We start from the raw sequence: 17,431 nt of genomic DNA, 5'->3' as shown, positions 1-17,431 counted from the left end.
CCTGGGGGAGAGCTGGGTTTTAGGACGGGTTACAAGTCCAGGAATATTGAGGCCGCATCGCCCAACCTGCTGCCTGAGGTTTGGAGTCTGAGGCCTCCTGCTGAACCCTAAAACCACCCTGAGACCCACGTGAAGCGAATTTAAATACTCTTTGATCTCTTCCCAAGACTTGCTAGTAAAAAAAAAAAAAGAAAGCGAAGAAGAAATACTCTCCTCATTTCCCCCGAAGGAATAGAAAGTTTGGGGACATAAGCTCCAAGATGGGCAGCCTGAGGACCACGGGGCAGGTGCAGGGCCTCCACCACCTCGACACCCAGGGATGCTTCATTATTTCCTGAATAGGGAGGGGGTGAAATATCCCCCAGGCATCTTTGTCTCCACAGGAGAAGTGTGAGTGAGCGCAGGTGTTTGTGCTGCTGGGAAGGGATCTATTTATTTCCCTTGCAGAGGACCCAGCAGCACCCTGCCGCTGCAGCAGGGCCCCAAAAGGGGCTCCCGCAAGCACCGTGCAGGGAGCAGAGCCCGGCTGCAGAGAACAGCCTCCGGCAGCGTACGCACAGTACTTATAAATACGTACTTTTCAAGCCAGGTGGCCTTAAAATGCCTTTTTCTTATTAGGTTCTGTTTCTCTTATCCATACCGGGGAGGAGTCAATCAGCAGCCCAGGTGCTCTGCTGGCCAAGCAGACAGGAGCAGAGCCCAGCAGACCCCACCACAGGAAAAGCAGGGAAAGGGAACAGGAGATGCACAGGGGCTGGTTTTGGGCTCACAGAGGCATGAAGTTAAGGCCAGCAGTCACAAACCCACCCCCTTCCTCACCCACAAATCCCCAGCCCCAGCCATCAGCCCACAGCCTGCCCGAAGGCGGGACCCCGAAGACATCAACAGGCTCCAATTAATGGAAACAAGTCTTTATTAAGTAACTTTTAATATCAGAAAAATAAAACTCTTATAATTCTCTTTACAGCAAATATATAATATCAGTGCTTTGGCCATCATAAGTTAAAGGCCCTTTATCATAAAATATATGGTTTTTAAACTTTACTCAAATTGAATTTATAATCCCTATGACCTCCCTACATATACATAACAAAAAGTGTAGTAAAATTAGCAAATACTAAACTATATTGATAGTTTATCATTCTTAGTTTGTGGTTTATAGAAATGGTACACGCACCTAATGTCTGTCGATTCCTTGGCTTATTAGTTGCAGTGTACAATGCAATAAAATACAAAATACATGCTCGGTGAACGTTTGTTCGTATCTACACGACTGCAGCTAGAGATTAGGTTTCAATACTGACACGTAACTATCCTACAAGCAATTAGCATTAAAGTTATGCATTACATAATATGCCATCAAGGCAACTCTTATACTGAAAATCATAAAATAAAAACCGTTATTTGTAAACTTTTATACGAAATGTAACTCTTCAAGTGGAAATAAAAAATAAAATTTCTGTATATTTACTAGTTCAATACACATATAATTTCTTTTTTGTTATACTGAGAAAAAAGCTTTGTCTTGTCTTGGGAAAATAATGCTTCAAAAAAAATAGAAAAATCCACCAGAACTCCCCTTTGTGTCTTTTTTTTTTTGTATTTTTTGTATTTTTTTTTAATATATGCCAGCACAGATTTGGGAACGTACTGAGGATGAAAAAGCTAGGAACATCCACAGGTTGAAATGTAAGAAGCGCATTCAAAAGACATTTTTCCTTATGATTGGAAAGAGTTTTTGAAATGAAGTAAACTGATTGCAGGGCCACTGTCACAGCTGCTGTCATGAATAATACAAGGGCACGTACGCAACCCCCCTTTTTCCTTTCCGTTACTAAAAATAAAATATATATTTATATATGTGCAAGACAAATATGGATTGAACATAAAATGCTTCACATTTTGAGCTACACACTCTCTAAAACGTAATTTAAGAACAGCTTGATCGGACTAATGAACGGAATGTCAGCATCCTCACTATTAGTCGAAGTATGTGCATCCCAAAGCCCTTACTGAAATGGGACGAAGCCAGCCAGACTCTTCCACATTACATTAAGAAAAGCAGTGGGTAGGAATTCACAATCGAGACGATACGTTCCTGATCCTCTGAACATACTACTGTCAACACCGTGGGCGAAACACGGAGGTGCAGCGGGCAGCTTCTCTCCCCGCTCACCGTAGCGGTAATTCATCTGATCCTGCCGATAACCTTAAATCCTTTTCAAGAAATCGAACTACGCTTTAAAAAAAAAAAAAATTATTTGCAATGCTGAAGAGAATTAGGCGTAAGTTGTTGCATCAAGCAAAAAAAAAAAACAAAACTTCCCCAAACCTGTTTTTTCAAAACTGGCAGTGTAAAGAAGGCAGCATTGGAAGTGTTGTTTGATATATTGATAATGCCACAAACCCTCCGCAGCAGACTGGTACTTCTGTGCTTCGGCTCTGAGGTTCATTGCTGCCAGCACACAGAAGTCAAACGCTCAACTGAGATCCTTCAGAAAGCCTGTAAAATTTGTTTTGCAGTTGTGTAATTGCTCAGAACTTCCCCTCGCTGTGCCGTATTACACCAGATGCATCTCTGCTAAGCATGCCATCTGTTGAAGCTGAACCGGACAGAGACCACCTAGGTTTAGTGTTACCGTAGCAGCCTTTTAGGAACGGACAGGTTTTATTAACAACTTTAGCCTAATCCCAAGAAAGCCCAACAGTCAGAATTTACTTAGGAAGTTTACTAGAGGGTACCATTACACCCATGCCTTTAGATGTCCATATATAATAATAATAATAATATCTATATATATTTAAGAGTGGATTTGGATTGCCTGAGTAACAGCTGTCTGGCAAACAGGACACGATGGCGTTTCTTTTTCACAGATTTTGTTGGCACACTCCATGCAGAAGAGATTGTGGCCGCAGGGGACCAGGGCCGCAATGACTTCGTTCTCGAAGCATATCACGCAGTCGTGCTTTCGTCTCGACTCGGGGGGCGAGCTGGAGGTGGAGCCGCCGTTGGAAGAGGAATAGCTGTTGGTACCGTTAGAAAAAGCGGGGATGTAGATGGGAAGGCCGGCTTGGTTGCCCGTGCTAGGGGGGTCGCTCCTCACTCTCCTAGCCAAGGGGTGCTCCAGGCTTTCCGGGAAGGTGGGCGACAGGCGAGGAGTGGATGGCTGGCTCCCTCTGCGCTGAGGCTTGACGTTACTCGTAGGGTCGCTACCAAAGCCAGAGAGCGGGTTTACGGGTTCGAAAGGGGTCCAAATGGTTTGGGAAGGCGTCGGTAAGGAGTCGTACGCAGGAGAGTCGACTGCAAGCTCTTCTGTGCCCACGGAAGGCAGCGTTTCTCCGAACCAAAAGTTGCCTGTGCTGAACGGGCTGGTTGGGCTGAAGTCAGCCAATCTATTGCTTCCAAAATAGGAATCTGTGGAGCCGCTTCCCAAGGAGCTGGAGCTGTCATTTCTGTAATTAGAAATCATTCTGGTGCGGCTAGGAGGGACGGGGTTAGAAGTAAGCCACGCGGACCCAAGAGTGCCTCCCTCGAAGCTCACATCGGTACCGTTGTAATGGAAGTCGTTCTCTTCGTTCAGCTCGATGTAGTTGCCGGTACGCATGGCTATGTGCATCTCGATTTCCTCGCGCGCCCGGTCGACGTTTTCAGGCATCCCCGTGACTTCGAAGACGGGCTCCTTGTCCCTGCTGGGAGTGACTATGTAGGTATGCGTCTGCTGCTGAATTCTTTTGATTGTAGCTCCTTTAGGTCCAACCACTAGCCCAACTACACGGTAAGGCACCCTGACTTGGACTGTTGTCTGCCCTGGCAGGTTGGGGGTACATGGCAAGCCTCCCAGGGCAGGACCGTTTTTGTTGCGCGACGCTCTGATCATGGAGAAGTGCTCAGCAGCGGAGAGAATTTCCCTTTTGGCCATGGCTACATCCTCTTTCCGCCCAGTGACGACGAAGATGGGTTCTTCTCCACGAACGGGGGTCTTAATGTAAGTATTCGTCTTGGCCCTTAGCGCTTTTATTTTGCAACCTGTTTGAAGGAAACACACGCAAGTTTAGCGACACGGCTAAGTTTAGAAAGCCACAAGAAAGCAATCTATTTTGAGCTGTTTGAGAGTTTCAAGAAACCATCGGGTGAAACCAGAAGCAGCAGGTTTTTTTGTTTTTTTTTTTTTTTCCTCTGCAAGCCGCACCAGTGAAAGCAGTAACAACTTCTACCTAAGATTTCCAAGCGCACCTCCGCCACCGAAAGCCACAAACTATTTTAGCAACACTTCTTGGGCTGTTTGAGTCTGTCATCTCCTCAAGTGCTATCAGACGCCGAATGAACTTGGATGGCTTTTTCTGCGACGGACAACTGATGAATATCCCAGAAATACTGTTGAATTTTTATTTTTTCCCATTCATTGGGTATCCCTGAGTTATTTCTAAAATCCCACATATGGGCTAAATGCTCACAAAAACGCTTAAGCCTACTGATACGCCAGCCTTTCACTTACAAGTGTACCCTAAAACCAAATTAAGTATTTACAAGCGAGAGAAGGGTCTGTATCACAGCCTGTGTAGGATACGAAGTCATTGATTTACTGCGATTTCTTCATCTGCTTCCTGTTATCACTATTATTTCAACCCCACTTGTCCCTGCAGGATGAAGGAGCCACTCCTCCATCTGCCAAGTAGGAGCTCAAGCAGTTTGGGGCGTGCAACCAGGCTTGCTATGTAATACTACGTGCCTACATGGAATTTCTCTTGGGAATTGTGTAAACGCAGCCTGAAAGAGAAGCGAGAAGTTAATCAAGTGTTCGCCTTTGATTTTGGGGACCGAATTATCAAGTTTTCCAGGACACGGTGGCAGCACCTTGAACGCTTCAGGCATTTTTGAACACTGGACTTGGTTTTAACCCACCTCAGCCTACAACAAATTCAAGGTTTCTCTTGCTAAAAGTCATTTTAAAGGGAACCTCCTCTTAAAACCACCACAAGCAACGTTTGCAGACCGAGTGTTTTATGCGTTTCACTGGCAAGCTGATTTCCGCCCCCCCCCTCCCCTATTTTCCTCACTTCAAATACCTCAGAGCACGGGCACACGCAAAACGGTCTCGGGTTGGCATTTTGTCAGTCTCTTGCACTCGAGACGCACTCAGTCCAGGAAAACTCACAGCAAACACGCCGCTGCCGGTCGTAACAGCGGGAAGGGAGAGCCTCTCCTTGCAGGGCCGCTGCAAGGACAAAGGCTGAAGACAAGAGGCTTTTGTTCCCGGCACACAGCTGGAGAGGAAGCTCATCATCGCGCTCTGGAGGCCCTACCTCCAGCAGAGAGCAGCCGGAGGCGCGCGGATGGCTCTGGGCAAGGGAAGGAGCTCGGCACGAGCGCACCTGGCCAGGAGAGACAGCCCCAGAGCCACCAGGGAAGAGCAAATATCTGCAGGGAGGAAGAAAAGCTGAGCCTCAGCCTGGCACAGAAGCCCACCGGCGGATAAATAAGGGAAATACGGGCACGAGGCGTCTTCTGGAAGCCGCCCGAAAGCCTGATGGTTCCCTGCTCACAGCAGCACCTCGCTTTGGCGATTCGCCTCCGCTCCCTCCGTCTTTGTTTGAGCTCCTCAGCGGCAGCTCACGCTCTCACCGTTAAGGCAGCTGCATGGACATCGCCTGGGGGCTTGGAATTTAAGACCAGAAGATCCCCACCGCGGTGCTGCTCAAGTTTTCACGACGATGAAACGCTCTACTGCAACGCCTAAAAACAAAGTGGGCCTCCCGACGCCTATCAATTACTCTCTAACCTGCACAAAGTGCTTTCGTTCACCCCACTCCACCCAAATATGTATTCTCATTTCGCAGAAATAAGAGGCAGCATCCTTTTGTAAACTTTAGGAGCATCTCGTATAATACATACACATAAAATGTAATTCTTCATTATAAAACACAATTCCGAGCCTACTGAATTCCAGTTTCCAAAGTGCCCTCACAATCCCCAGCGTTTACATTTCCGAGCAGGTTTTCCTGATGCTTTGGAAACTGCAATCCGGTTTCTATCTGCACCTTCGGCTTCATCTGAAAAGTCAGAAAGAACTCACGCGAGCGGCCACGCTCGAAACCCGAGATTTCTGAACGAGGCAGTCACTAGCAGCCCGGCCGCGTTTGCGAGGAGCGGCGGCGAAAACCCTCACAAAGGGCTGCCGTGAAGCCTGTCACGTCGCAACACAAGGTCAGCCACCCCATTATACGGCTCCGGCAGGACGAGCTGCCTGTTTGCTCCTCCTCAGCCGCTCCGGTTTCCTCCCCTCGTCCATTAGCCGCTAGCGAGGTGATGATACAGCACGGCTGATCCCATCCCCTCGCTTGCGATTCGCGGCATCCAGCCACGCTGCGCCCGAGGTGACACGAAATCGGCCGCCTGCGAAGTCACGGGGGCAGTGCTGGATCAAGCCATTTCCCGAGCTCCGACACAGGAGGCCAGAAAAATAACAGCTCCCCACGCTTCTGCGATAAATCAGAGCGCGCCATCCGTGACCTGGCCGTCCGGAGATAAAGCCCAAAGAGGGGACTCGGGCTGAAAATTCACTCTAATCGATGAGTTTCGATTCATCGATCGAATGATTGAGTCGATTCACTGATTTCAACTCAGTTTCATTGAATTCTCGTAGCAGCGAAGTTATGTCAATAACAAAACTGCTTTTTCTTTGTAAAAAATCAGACAGCTGGCCCAGCGGGATCCCCACAAAGACACTATTTCTATTCAACACACTTGCCTCAGCAGTGCAGGCAACCGTGAGCACACACCGACACGGTTAAAAGGCAAACCCTTGAAGTTTATGCAAAGATTTAGTCCTCGTCTGCTTCCGCATCATACGAGGAACACCAAAGCCCTGACCCTGAAAAATATTCATCCTGCGTGCCTCGATTCCTGCTTTTCTTCTCTCTCCTCCCCATTTTTCCCCTTAGGATTATTTGACCAGCCACCTTAAAGACACTACGAGCAGTATTTTCCCCTGGAAAGGTATGAGTAGCTCTGAAGGAAGCTATCATTTACCTCGCACGCTATCATTAAGCCTCTCTAAAAGCAAAGGATAACTTCGCAAGCGCTCCACCGTGGCCGTCACGTTTTAGAGGCAGCTTAGTTGTAGACTGGAAAGAGACAGGAACGCGGGGATTTTGCCGAGTTTTTACTTCCCACGTGGGCTTGCTGTGACGTAGTTTCAAGCATAACGTCCCGATTTAAAGATTTGGCGATGAAAATCCCTTTTTGGTATGTGGTTTCCTCCAAATGGTGACGCCAGGGGGAAATCGAGTCCTTATGGCTTTTGTGTATTTTGCTGAAGTTGCTCCAGGCTCTCAGGACAGGGACCTGGGTCAGAGCCCTCCCCGGTCCTCGTGGATGATGACTGAATGAAAACACCGCTTTGCCTTCCCTCGCTGCTGCTGCTGGGGTCTCTCCGGATGCTCGGATCCCGCGGGGAGCTGCCAGCAGTGCCTGGGCTGCGGGAGGAAGCACGAGAAGCTGCGCTGGCACTGCCTCGTCCCTTCGCCAGGAGGCAGGGCTGATTTAGCAGCCCTGACCAAATTTGGCATCCTTCAACTCAGCCCCGGAACAGCCCCGGGCAAAGCGAGGATCTGCCAAAGATCGCCCTCCGTAGCTTGCTTCCAGCGAGGAGAAAGCACATGGAACCACTAAGAGGAACCACAGGAGTGCCAAGCAGAAAGGGGACCACGTAGGAATTTGCTTGCCACGAACCTGCAGCTTTCCTGGGGGGAAACAGCTTTAAAGGTAAGGTCTGTTAAGGTGCCACAGCCCTTACCTGGGTGCCAAACTGCCCCAAGCTTTTAATTTCAAAAGGAGAACCCTCACAGGTAAGGTTGCAAAGGATTTGCAAAGCCTGAAACACCAGCTGTACTGCAGGGCTGTCACTTACGGGGTCTCCGATACACATAAACATACAGGATACGGAACTGCATTTGGACAGAAAGTGAAAATCTGTTCTAATGTAATGTTTAAAGCTCCTTAGGTGACCTGGCCGCACAGAGGAATGAAGACGGGAACATTTTGGGCAATTAACTCGGTTCTTAAAGTCACGTGAAATCCTACCAACGCTCTGCTCGCCATTGCCTTTCGCTTGAGATCAATTAATTCACCTCACACCTTGTTTTTTTTTAATCCACGGACTGGAAAATTTCAACTCCTGATAAGCGTCCTCCAACTAGGCGTTGAACACAGCTGATTCAAGGAAGACGAAGACATTTTCTCTGCACTTCCAGAAGATGCTGATCCCTACAAAACCCCGGGACCTGTGTGCTCAGAGAGCTATTTAGCACCCATTCAGCACCTCATCTTTAGGAACAAAGGTTGCAGAAGTATTGCTTTAAGAGTTTTAAGCAGCTGGAAGAGAATATACCTGAACTCGGATAAAAATCATCAAATAGAGCTTTTCCGAAGTGATTTTTCATCCTCGTTTATCACAGCAGGGATGTTTCCTAACGAGAAGCCACGAAGTAGGGCTTTAAAAATTTACCATCGCAAACTACAACTACTTACCACCATCACAAACCACCCGTTGCTGCCCGAGACTCGGGAACAACGCTCTGGCTCTCTGCTCTGATGGTTTTAGACAAGCACAATTCTCATCAGAAGCGTTGTACGCAGGTAATAACCGCCTTTCAACTCTAACACCGCTGCAAGGAGCAACGCTACAAGCAGGCAAATTACTGACCGGCGTAGTACAGGAGAAAGGGAAATTCAGCTGGTAAATTATTCCAGGAGAAGAGGACACGTGGATCTATCAAGAAAAACAGAGCGTTTTATACCCATTTTCCCTGCCTCCTGACCCCCTCATCAACTCACCGCTGCAATCCAAGGCCTTCAGCTACATTGCAGCTCCCCAAACCCCGTGCCCGCCCGTGGAACGTTTCATTATGACTCGTGCTATATATAGAGAGCGACGCTACTCCCATCATCGTTTCATCACACTTAGCCATTCCGGAGGAGCAAGTGAGTACTTTTTTTTTTTTTTCTTTGCCACTGCTTTGTATTTTTGCGACTACAAGATGACACACAACTTTCCTACTTGTCAGGAGGGTTTTCAGGCGAGACGCTTTCCAGACAGCGCGATGGTTCGCACCAGCTTTTTTGTTTCTGTGCAGCCCCACCGCAGGGGCTATAAATAAAGTTAGGACTCTAAATAAAGTTAGGATTCCCCCTTCGAGCTGAATCCAGACGCTGGAGGCACATGGGCTCGGGCTTGCCTACGTGCCTGGAAGGGGGAAAACCTGGAAATCTGAAGTACCTTACCCAAAAGCCAAGGAATTGCAGTAAAACACTCAGCTGGGCTAGATGAGAGGGAGTAGGACTCTCTGTCTTCTGGAAGAGAAAATCCCTGGTTCACAAACAGCTTATAAACACTTTATTCAATATTTCCCAGGTATACACCAACGCATCAATCGCTACAGGCGTATCAGCCCGGTGCAGAACGAAGTAGCCAGCCAGCACGCTGCTTCCTCCTATTTATCAGGTCGGGGCAATTTATCAAATCCGCAATTGCACAGGCAGAGGAATACTCCCGTTGTTCCCCAGACAGATGGCAGCTTGGTAAACAAGTCACATGCAGCAGGAGAGCCAGAGGGCAGCAACTTGTATTATTAATTACTCGCACCGCTGCAATAGCAGGACTAACGTAGCAGCTGCCGAGGAGAAGTAAAGACACAACAGCGGAAGAGCAGCAGCATAAAAGAGGGCATGCGTCTACGGTAACTGTAGGAAAAGTCGTTTTCCTTAACAGGATTGATGTGGAGACAGGTTTTGGAAAACGTGGCCTGCCCAAGGATGCAGGATATTAAAAGGGATCACCACGCGACATCCCATTCAGCGCATCGGGATGGCCAGGTAAAGGAAGATTACGTAAAAAAAACACTCACACGGCTTCTACAAAAACCCCAAATCCCTCAGTTTCAAGAACGCTGACAGGGCTGTGTTTTCAAACACGACATTCCATAGCACGTTGTTGAATGTCAAATGAGCTAGAAGGTAAAAAAATAAAGAGATTTTGTTGTGCCTTTGTTCAAACAAGCAGCAGAGAGTTTGGTGCTGGCTGCAGGATTACCGACCCACACCAGCGAAGGAAACCGAGAACCCAAAATCTTGAATGCTGGCACGATCTCAGAAACTTAAAGGAATACCTGAAATTGAAAGAAAAAGGAAGACAGCGTTGTTAAAGAGTGAATGAAGTTGGAAACAAAGGTTTGATTTACAGCTTCTAGGCCTTTTGTTTTGATTAAATAACCTAGGGCTCAGCAGCCTTCTCTTTTTCTTGTTACAGCAAGTTTTCAAACACCGTCGCTGTTAAAAGAAAATCATTAGCTCTTGCCAGCAGCTGGGAACTGGCCTTGTATTGCATCAAAAACAAATTTAAGATCCTCGAGATACATTTTTTTTGTTGTTTAAAACTGATTTTTTCTTCCAGAAATTCAGACCACAGAGAGAGGGTAACAGGGACTAAGACAGGGGAATTTCTATCTGCTGACTTTACTGACAAGTTAAAAAAAAAATCACTTTTTTATGCCACCAAGACACGTTAATACACTGCAGTTTGGAAGTGCATTAATCAGGATTTCTTTTGTATGTTTAGGTTTTAAACTTAAAAAAAAAAAACAAAAAACAAAATACACTCTTCAGAAAACAGCCGTTTTACAAGAAAAGGAAAAGAACCAGGAGAGTAAAAATTTGCATTACACGTTTCAAGATTTTTTTTTTTTATATTTTAGTTTCAGATTTATCAGATGATCTTATTTATGCAGGTATTCACTGCTGGTACTCATAGGTAAAAGCCTACAGAATTTCTGGCAGACTACACAAAGAGAAAAATCTCTCTCAAGTGCGCGCCGTGTTTGGTGTGCCTCCCACCCAACGAGCCAAACAAGAGCAGCATTTAGGATTTAGGATTTACGATCCCAGCTGGAGAACCTGCACCCTTCTGACAAACTTTGAAACCCGAGTTGGATCTTTGCACAGCGCGAATGACAAACAGCAGAACTGAAATGATGTTTGTTCTGTAGTACCAGAGCTCCAGGCCGCTGAAACTCCAGCGGCAATTTCAGGCTCTGGCAGACGTACGTGTTTCAGTTCCTGAAGTCCCAGGCTGTAAAAACGAAGCGCAGCAACTTCTCAGGAAAAAAAGAACAAAACAACAGCCTTCAGATTGGCTTTCAACAAATAGCTTACGCTTTCTTTCAGGCTTTAGAACAAGCCATCTTACACAGCATTTAGTAACAGGCTTGCTACGGGAGGTTTAAAAAAAAAGACACAACCCAAAAAATCTTAAGTATAACTGCTTTGTTAGCTTTCAAGATAATTATCCTACCGTGGGACACCCATGTACTGTACTCAGCTTACACAAGGATGTGCTCTAGGATTGTTTTAGCACCACTTCCACTCCCCAAGAGCGGCGGCTAGTCTTATTTGGCCGTTGAGCTATGTTACTGATAAGCTACCTGCTTATCAGTATTTTTTTCCCCCGTTTGTTCCAATTTACAGGACTATTTTAAGCAAAGGAATATTTTTTCTCAAGAGCCCACGTTCAAAAGCAGAGAGCAAAACCGGGAGTCCGGGATCATTAAATATACATAGCAATGTTATTTTAGTTGCAAGGCTGTCTCACGCAAAGCAGATTTGTCATTATCGATTTAATCAGTGAAATGGGATGATATCATCCCTCCTCCTCTTACTCATCTGGGGTTTGGAGACCGCCCTGCCTGCTTCAGCTTCAAGATCCGCAGCCATCGTTTGAACTGTTCTTAACAGAGGCATCAGGCTTTGGAGTTAAATAGCTCCAACTTGACTGATATCTCGGGGAGAAAAAAAAAAAAAGAACGCCGCTGTCAGCTTTGTCAAGGATATGTGCAGTTGGAAAAAATTTAGTATTTAAACACGCCTTCTTTTCGCCTCAAGAGCGCCGAAGACTCCAGTTCTACCTAACCAAAACCTTCTCGAGGCCTACCAGGCTACGGCAGAATAGCCACAGAAAAATCACCATCAGCAAGTTTACGTACAGGAAAATGTATTCAGGTGATTCACGGCAGACCTTTACAAAGCTTTCATGTGATTTAGAGATTAAAACGAGAACTCCTCGGTTAGATCTCCAGAGCTCTTTGCAGTTTGGATGCACGCTGATGTAATTTTGGGCATACGCCCTACCCCAGCTTTCTGCAGGCGAACAAGGTCACCTCATCAGAGATGCAACTTTCTTGTTACCAGTTCTCAAGAGCACTTTTCTCCAACCTTTTTTTTTTTTACTCTTTAAACCGATGCAACTCGTTGTACGCAGGCTTTTTAGCTGCTGACAGCGAAGAAAGTCACTTTTCTGATCAGAACAAGGACTAGTAAATTCACTGAAGGTTGGATTCAACAGCAAACTCGAATCCACACAGGAAGCCGGTACAATGCCATGCATGGAATCTAGTTTTCCTGGCTCCCAGTCGCATGCCTAAACAAGAATAAAAGGATACAAGTATCTTTTCCCTTGTTGCTCACCTTTGTAGTCTCTGAAGTGGAAGAAACTCCAAGAGTTACCTTACACTACGCCAACCAGGTCTGATACACTTATTTTCTGGGGGACAAAGTAAGTAAAGTGTGAGAACACTTGAGATATTTTTTTTTGAGAGACTTGAGATTAAAAAAAAAAACAAAACACAAATCCAGGTTTCAGAAATGAACCTGAAATCCAGGTTTCAGAAATACTACAGTACTTTGTTTTCCCTTTTAAAGGGGGAACACCTACTATTTGTCAAAAGAAAATCTTCCACGAGCCTTTTCCAGCCCTTTTTACAGCGACGCGAGTGCTTCCAGTAGCTATACATTAAATTACTGCCCCCATAAAACAGCATCCTCCAGCGTAGCTTGGCGTACACGTGAAAACCATAAACCGCAACTTACGTTTCAGGCGCTCTGCACCTTCTACAGCTGTGACATCCCACGTTTGCAAGCAGCTCACCAGCACAGATTTGGTAAGCACAGCTACCCACGTGGGAATCTGCGATACCGTTACCTACGGCGGGGGCTGCGGGAGCACCACTTCGCTGTCTGAAGGGCTATATTTGCTTCTGAAACTCGCACATCACTGAAAAGTGGTAAACGCATACGCTGCAAGGTTCTGCTTGTTTACAGAGCTCTTAAGAATCGGGGGCTCCTCTGGTCTGATAAACAACACCTGGAAGTTCTCTTCCTCTTCCTAAAAATTAAATTTCGATAAAAGTATCATGGATTGCCAATTAATTGTTATTCTTCCACTCGGGGGGGGGGGGCAGTACTTAGAATAAATACGCTTTCAGACACGGCAGGGTGGCCTCCAGGAAAGCCCAGATCAAACTCAGCATTCCTGGAAATGTCTTCAGCCCTGAAATACAAGTTCTTTTTATACCTCATGAAGACGGCCACAGAAAGAACATAAAATTTATCTTCGTGAAAACCCCATTAGAGTTAACCTTCCAATTACATCATCCTTACATAATTGGGCATTAAATAAAAAAGTAATACAGCACAGAAGAGGCGGGCATAAAACTTCAGCTGGATTCATTCAGGATAACCCAACCAGCTGTTTATGGGGCATATTAGTGACAAAATATGCAGCAACTTTTCTTTTAGAGGGAGCAGAACGATTCATGAAGGATGCAACTCCAACAAGGCTTGCCCTAGGCAGACCAAGTTACACTGCAGCTGATGACTGAACAAAAACCTCCTTAAGCAAAGCTTTCATGCAAATATAGTTGGTAAAGTTTTCTGAGACCAAGCTCTCCTACTTCTACTCCTACCCCTTCCTCTTTTGCAGCCCTAACTCTTTTACGATACAATCCCTCTCCTCCACCGAGGCTAAATATTTTATCACAAGCCAAACAGCGTGACATCAGATAAGAAATAAAAGCAGAAGAAGCAAATGAACTCTTCAGGAACAATGATCCTATTTTTATGCAAACTCCATTATCTTGTTTTTAAGTGACTCGAAGTACTGAGGAATACACTACAGAGAACAATCCTGATCCGGTGGAGAATAAACAACACAGTCTAATACGCCCTCAAAGTCCAATTTTTCCCCTTTCATTTCAGAGGACTGAAGCAATAACTGGTTTTCAGTTCTGTTTTCCATCTCTCCTCCTGCCCCCCCATCCCCAATGACACATAAACAAGGTCTTAAGTCATTCAAGCATTATTTCTTAGAGAAGATATTTTGTGCTCCTGCATTTAAGGCTGCAGAAAGCCACCTGTCTGCCAGACTAGCCTGCACATGTTGATGTACCGGAGGGACATGCCACTTACTGTTTTAACAACGGATAAATATTTTCGACCTCGGTGTCACAAATGAGTATCTGACCCAATACAGTTTCTACACCATGGGCTTTGGCTCTTTGAAACACCCAGCAGAAAAACCACCTTTGATGAAAAATGCTTAAAGCCTAATAGATTTAGGATGAGGAAACAAGTGCCTGCTTAAGCATCGGTGCTCAGCACGCATCTCTTCACTACCACTGGTTTACTGATTTGACTGTTTCTTCTAAAGAAAGAAACAGAAGCCACATTGATGTAAGAGAGCAGACAGCATAACCTCTCGTTATCTGATCTGATCAGCAAGCTAGAAACACAACCCCCAAACCAATAAAGAAAAACACACAAAGGGAAAAGGAAGAGAGAAACTACTCATCTGCACTGCCACACCTACACTTGACACTGTTTTGCACTTCACTTTGTGTATGAAAAGTGCTTTTAAAATTCGGTTCACTGCTGGAGAGCTGGCGTAAAACATCCAACTCCTCTTCCCCGGAGACCACGAGAAAGGCCAACAATGAATGTGACATCGCAGAAATGACCTTATCGTAAAGGCACAACAGAGGCACATGAAATTTAGCAATAGAGATCAACAGGAAACCAGAACCAGACAATCACTTTTAGTCAGAAAGGGGCTGTTCACAGCTCATTTCCCCACCTCCAGGTCACCTCCTCTAAGTGCTGCACGCCCGTCTCGGCGTGCACAGTGGAAACTTGTGGTAAGTTTTAAACCGTACCCCAAACTTCAAGGCAAAGCGGGCAGGTGAGAAAGAACAGCAGCGAGGGGGATGCTGACACAAGCTGAACCCCTTCACCCACAGGGCTTTCTAAAACACGATCCCGAGCTCCTAAGAGGAAAAGCAACTGCTTACTGAGGACTGTAAGCTGGATGCCAACAAAGAACAAAGCAAGCCCAAACACCTGTTTGTACTTGGCCGGGCCCTGCGTTAGGTTTTAGAGTTCGTAAATGCCCTCACTTAATAACTACCAGAAGGCTGAGCTGAGCCTGTGCTCACTCCTGCGCCTTGACTTAGCACAGCCCAAAGCCTGCACCGTCCCTGGCCTCAGCGAGAGGACAGAGAGCCGAGATGTCGAGCTGTGGGAAGGGAACCCATTAACTCCTTTCTCTCCCGTTGTTACACCAACTCGAGCAGTCGCTACAGCGGATGCTTAAAAAGCTTACCAAGCACTTACCGAACCCCAGCACCCCGGGGAGCCTTCTGAAGGGAGAAAGCCACCACGAACCCAACCGCAGGCCCTAGCAGCGGCCTGACCCCGCCAGCTGGGGATGAAGGGTGACGAGTACGGCCATATGGGTGCTACACGGGGCCGGCCACAGGGCCCTGCAGCCCCAACCCACGCCAGCAGGGCTCCCCCTGTACCCCCTGCTTCATGGGGTCTGTTCCTCAGCCATGATGGGCCCCTCCAGACCCCTGCACGATGGGGTGGAAGGCCAGCCCACCCCCCCGTCCATTTTGTGCGCCCCCCCCCCTCCATTTTGTGCGCCCCCAGCCCCCCTCCTCCATTCTGTGCGCCCCCCAGCCCCGCTCCCTTCCTCCCCCCCCCCCCCCCCCCCCCCATCTTGCGCCCCCCCCGGCCCCGCTCACCCTGGCGGCCCACGATCTCGGCCACATGCTCGGAGCTGGGCACGGGCACACACTCGGTGGTGTTGACGCTCTTTCGGCGGAGCAGCGCCGCCTGCTCGCCGCTCAGGCCCGCGGCCGCCGCCGCCGCCGCCGCCCCCCCACCGCCGCTGTAGGCGTGGGGCAGCCCCGCCGCCATCATGCCCTGCGGCTCGTCCGCCCCGTACAGCGCCGCCGCCGCCTCCTGCGCATCGAAAGCGGGCGACAGCAGCACGGAGCCCAGCGGCGGCAGCAGCGGGGGGGGCGGCGGCAGCGAGGGCGAGGAGGACGAGGAGAGCAGCAGCAGCGCGGCCGGGTCCTCCTCCTCCTCCTCCTCTTCCTCCTCTTCTTCCTCCCCCGCCAGCTCCTCCTCCTCCTCCTCGTCCAGCTCCAGGTCCCCCTCGTCGGCCGCCTCCTCCTCCTCCTCTTCCTCCTCCTCCTCCCCGGGGGGCTCCGGCGGCGGCCCGGAGCCGTCCCCCCCCCGCCGCCGCCGCCGCTGCTGCTGCTGCTGCCGGGCTTGCCGCCGGCTCCCCGCGGGCTGCCCGCGGTGGCGGAGGCCGAGGCCGGCGAGGCGGTGCCTCAGGAGGGCGTCGGGCCGCTGGAGGAGCAGCAGCGGCGGCGGCGGCAGGAGGAGGCGCGGCGGCTCGCCGGGGGAGGCGGCGGCGGGGGAGGAGGCGGCCGCCGCCGCGGCGGCGCCGCCACCGCTCGGCATGGCCGGAGAGGAGGCTGCGAGCTCCGGGCCGAGCCTAGCGGCGCGGGGCCGCCATGCCGAGGCGGGCACCGAGCAGACGCGGGCGCGGCCTTGGGCGTCTGCGGCCCCGCTGCTCAGCGCTTCTTTTGTCCCATGGCGCTCCCCTCGGCGGCGGCGGCCGCGGGCGGCGGCGCTGGAGCAGGAGGAGGAGGAGGAGGAGGAGGGCGAGGAGGAGGAGGAGGCGGTGCCGCCCCGCCCCGGCCCGAGCTCCCCGAAGCACGATTGGGCGGCCCGGCCGGTGTCTGGGCAGGGCAGGGGGCGGTGCGGGGCTGAGGGGACGTTTGGGCTGGCTCCGGAGGGAGCCCGGAGCCCCTCAGCCTCCCCTCAGCCTCCCCAGGGCGTGCCTGCCCCCCTCGGCAGGTCGCCTCTATGCTACCCCTTCTCACAGATAACTAGCGATAGGACCAGAGGGAATGGCCTCGAGTTGTGCCAGGGGAGGTTCAAGTTGGAATTAGGAGACATTTCTGTCAGAAAGAGTGGATAGGTACAGGGATGGGTTGCCCAGGGAGGTGGTGGAGTCACCGTCCCTGGGGGTGTTCAAGGAAAGGTTGGATGTGGTGCTTGGGGACGTGGTTTAGTGGGTGACATTGGTGGCAGGGGATGGTTGGACCAGATGGTCTCAGAGGTCTCTTCCAACCCTAATGATTGTAGGATTCTACTTGGGGGACTCAGTCAGGCCACAGTGAAGCTGATCTGGGGGTACAGGATGCTCAGCATGGTGTCCGTGGGAGCCTGCACACCATTTGTCATGGGGCA

General features: G+C 49.1%; 1 protein-coding gene across 1 annotated transcript; it reads right to left on the bottom strand.

The window, feature by feature from the left end:
- Window positions 1–895: 895 nt before the first annotated feature.
- On the bottom strand, window positions 896–16,994 carry MEX3C (mex-3 RNA binding family member C). The gene is made up of 2 exons (XM_040541558.1): window positions 15,910–16,994; window positions 896–4,027 (listed from the first exon to the last, which is right to left on the bottom strand). Exons 1-2 carry the CDS (start codon window positions 16,634–16,636, stop codon window positions 2,802–2,804), a joined length of 1,953 nt encoding a protein of 650 aa, XP_040397492.1. The 5' UTR covers window positions 16,637–16,994; the 3' UTR covers window positions 896–2,801.
- Window positions 16,995–17,431: the final 437 nt, after the last annotated feature.

The sequence above is a fragment of the Cygnus olor genome, chromosome Z, assembly GCF_009769625.2.
Source record: "Cygnus olor isolate bCygOlo1 chromosome Z, bCygOlo1.pri.v2, whole genome shotgun sequence".
In the NCBI taxonomy this organism is placed as follows: Eukaryota; Metazoa; Chordata; class Aves; order Anseriformes; family Anatidae; genus Cygnus; species Cygnus olor.
This window is presented reverse-complemented; position numbering and strand designations above follow the sequence as displayed.